Source organism: Marmota marmota, unplaced genomic scaffold (genome assembly GCF_001458135.2).
Source record: "Marmota marmota marmota unplaced genomic scaffold, marMar, whole genome shotgun sequence".
Classification (NCBI taxonomy): domain Eukaryota; kingdom Metazoa; phylum Chordata; class Mammalia; order Rodentia; family Sciuridae; genus Marmota; species Marmota marmota.
In genome coordinates, this window is record NW_025999981.1 from 1 (window position 1) to 2,146 (window position 2,146).

Consider the following 2,146-nt stretch of genomic DNA (forward strand, 5'->3'; position numbering starts at 1 on the left):
CCCCAAGCCTCCTGGCTCTCCTCCCTCCAGCCCCGGCTCCTCCCCCCGACCTAGCCACGCCCACCACGGTCCTAGCCACGCCCACACTGGCCTCCGCTCCCCCCACTCTAGGGCGAGTGTCGGAACTTCGTAAAGGTGCTGCTGCTCCGCGACGAGTCCACGCTCTTCGTGTGCGGCTCCAACGCCTTCAACCCGGTGTGCGCCAACTACAGTGTGAGTGTCCCTCGGAGCCCTGCCACCCCAGGGCCGGCTTCCAGCCCGTCCCAGCCGGCCATGACCGCATGACCCCTACGAGAAGCCCCCCAGATCTGTCCCCCACCCCAGCTCAAGAAGGGTCAGTGTTTCCAGAGGAGGCCAGGGCAGCCAGGCTGGTGATCTAAGAGCCGCTTTCAGTGGGAACTGGGATGAACTCTTGGGTGAAGAGTGAGTCGGTGTAGGAGGAGGAAGCCTAGCGACTAGGACCACTCTGAGCAGGAAACTGGGGTTCACAAAGGCTAAGTGACTGGCCACGGTCACAGGGTCCAGGGGGAAGCAGGATCCCCCTGGAATGGAGGGTGGGGGAAGCCAGGGGCTGCCAGACCTCTGCTCAGGCCCCATGTTCCCCACAGATGGACACGCTGCAGCCTCTTGGGGACAACATCAGTGGCATGGCCCGCTGTCCATATGACCCCAAACATGCCAACGTCGCCCTCTTCTCGGGTGAGTACCCTGACCCCTGACCCTGAGATCAGCCCGAGTCTTGGTGGAGGCCTGGCACTTTCCATTCTTGAAGACTAGGTGGCTTAACAGGCAGCAGGGGACCAAGTGTCTGTAAAATGGGCAGAGTCTCAGCCACGTCAGAGGCTCACTGAGGGTTGGAACTTGGAGAGGGTCTAAACTCAGCCTGGGGTCAGGGATTCAACCTGCCACCAGAATCAGCTGGGTCTGGGGCTCAGCCCAGGCTCCGGGCCATCAGGTTGGGACTCACCTAGGCTCTGGCCTCAGCCAGGCTGGGGATGGGATAGTGAGCCCCAGGCTCAGGGCTGAGTCTTGGGGGATGGAGTCTTGCCCCCACAGATGGAGTCTGGGCCCCTTCAGTTAAATCTCTCTCAGACCTTCCCCTGCTCCCACCCCCCCATGTCCAGATGGGATGCTCTTCACAGCCACTGTGACCGACTTCCTAGCCATTGACGCTGTCATCTACCGCAGCCTTGGGGACCGGCCCACCCTGCGCACTGTAAAACACGACTCCAAGTGGTTCAAAGGTGAGGCTGGGGGCAGTGAGCCCAGACCTGGGGGCTGGCGTTATCAAGGCCCCCCCAGAATCAGAGTGAAGGAGAGGACTCCCTCCTCGTCTCTGGAAGAGACCCGGCATTTTTACTTGGTGGTTGATTTTTGGCTGTCGAGCTGAGTCCCAGGCCTTGCGCCTGCTCGCCCGGCGCTCTGCCCCTGAGCCTGTCCCCAGCCTTCTGCTGGCTTTTTTGAAGCTAAAGCTGGAGAAGACTGGGTCTGAAGTAGAGCTGGCCAGAGGTGGGCGGCTCAGGAGCCTGAAATGGAAGGACAGGCTGGGCACCGCCGGCCCCGGCCCCGCACACACGCAGAAGGAGGGGGACAAACAGCAGCAGATATGGCCATCAGGACGGGGCGGACACGGGGTTTTCAGCTTCTACCTCCTCCCTCCCACAAAACGTTTGAGCCGGGCTCCTTTTGCCTGGTGCCACACTCGGCGCCCCTCACCATAAAAGACCTCCCAGACTGTGGGGTCCGCCCCGAGCGCCCCGTGTCGCAGGGCACATGCTGACTGCCCGCCCCCGCAGAGCCGTACTTCGTGCACGCGGTGGACTGGGGCAGCCACGTCTACTTCTTCTTCCGGGAGATCGCCATGGAGTTTAACTACCTGGAGAAGGTGAGGCCACGTCCCCGGAAGCTGTGCAGTGGGCACAGGCCCCAGGGGCTCTGTGAGGGGTGTGGCGGGCGGAAGTGGGTCGGTGACGCCCCAGCAGCTCTGCGGGAGACACCACGGGAAGGCCACCTGGATACCCTGTGCTGTCGCCGCCCACCCAGCTGCCGTCCACTCATCCCCATCCACTGTCCACCTCCCTGCCACCCTGCATTCCCCCATCTGCCCTCCAGCCACCCCCGGCTCCACTGACCCCTTGGCCCACTT

At 63.0% G+C, this 2,146-nt stretch overlaps 1 protein-coding gene across 1 annotated transcript; it reads left to right on the top strand.

Moving 5' to 3' along the window:
• The first annotated feature begins 47 nt into the window (after positions 1–47).
• Positions 48–2,140, top strand: LOC107135243 (semaphorin-6B-like). The gene is made up of 4 exons (XM_015477148.2): positions 48–213; positions 609–699; positions 1,125–1,244; positions 1,797–2,140. Exons 2-4 carry the CDS (start codon positions 609–611, stop codon positions 2,129–2,131), a joined length of 546 nt encoding a protein of 181 aa, XP_015332634.1. The 5' UTR covers positions 48–213; the 3' UTR covers positions 2,132–2,140.
• The last annotated feature ends 6 nt before the right edge of the window (positions 2,141–2,146 follow it).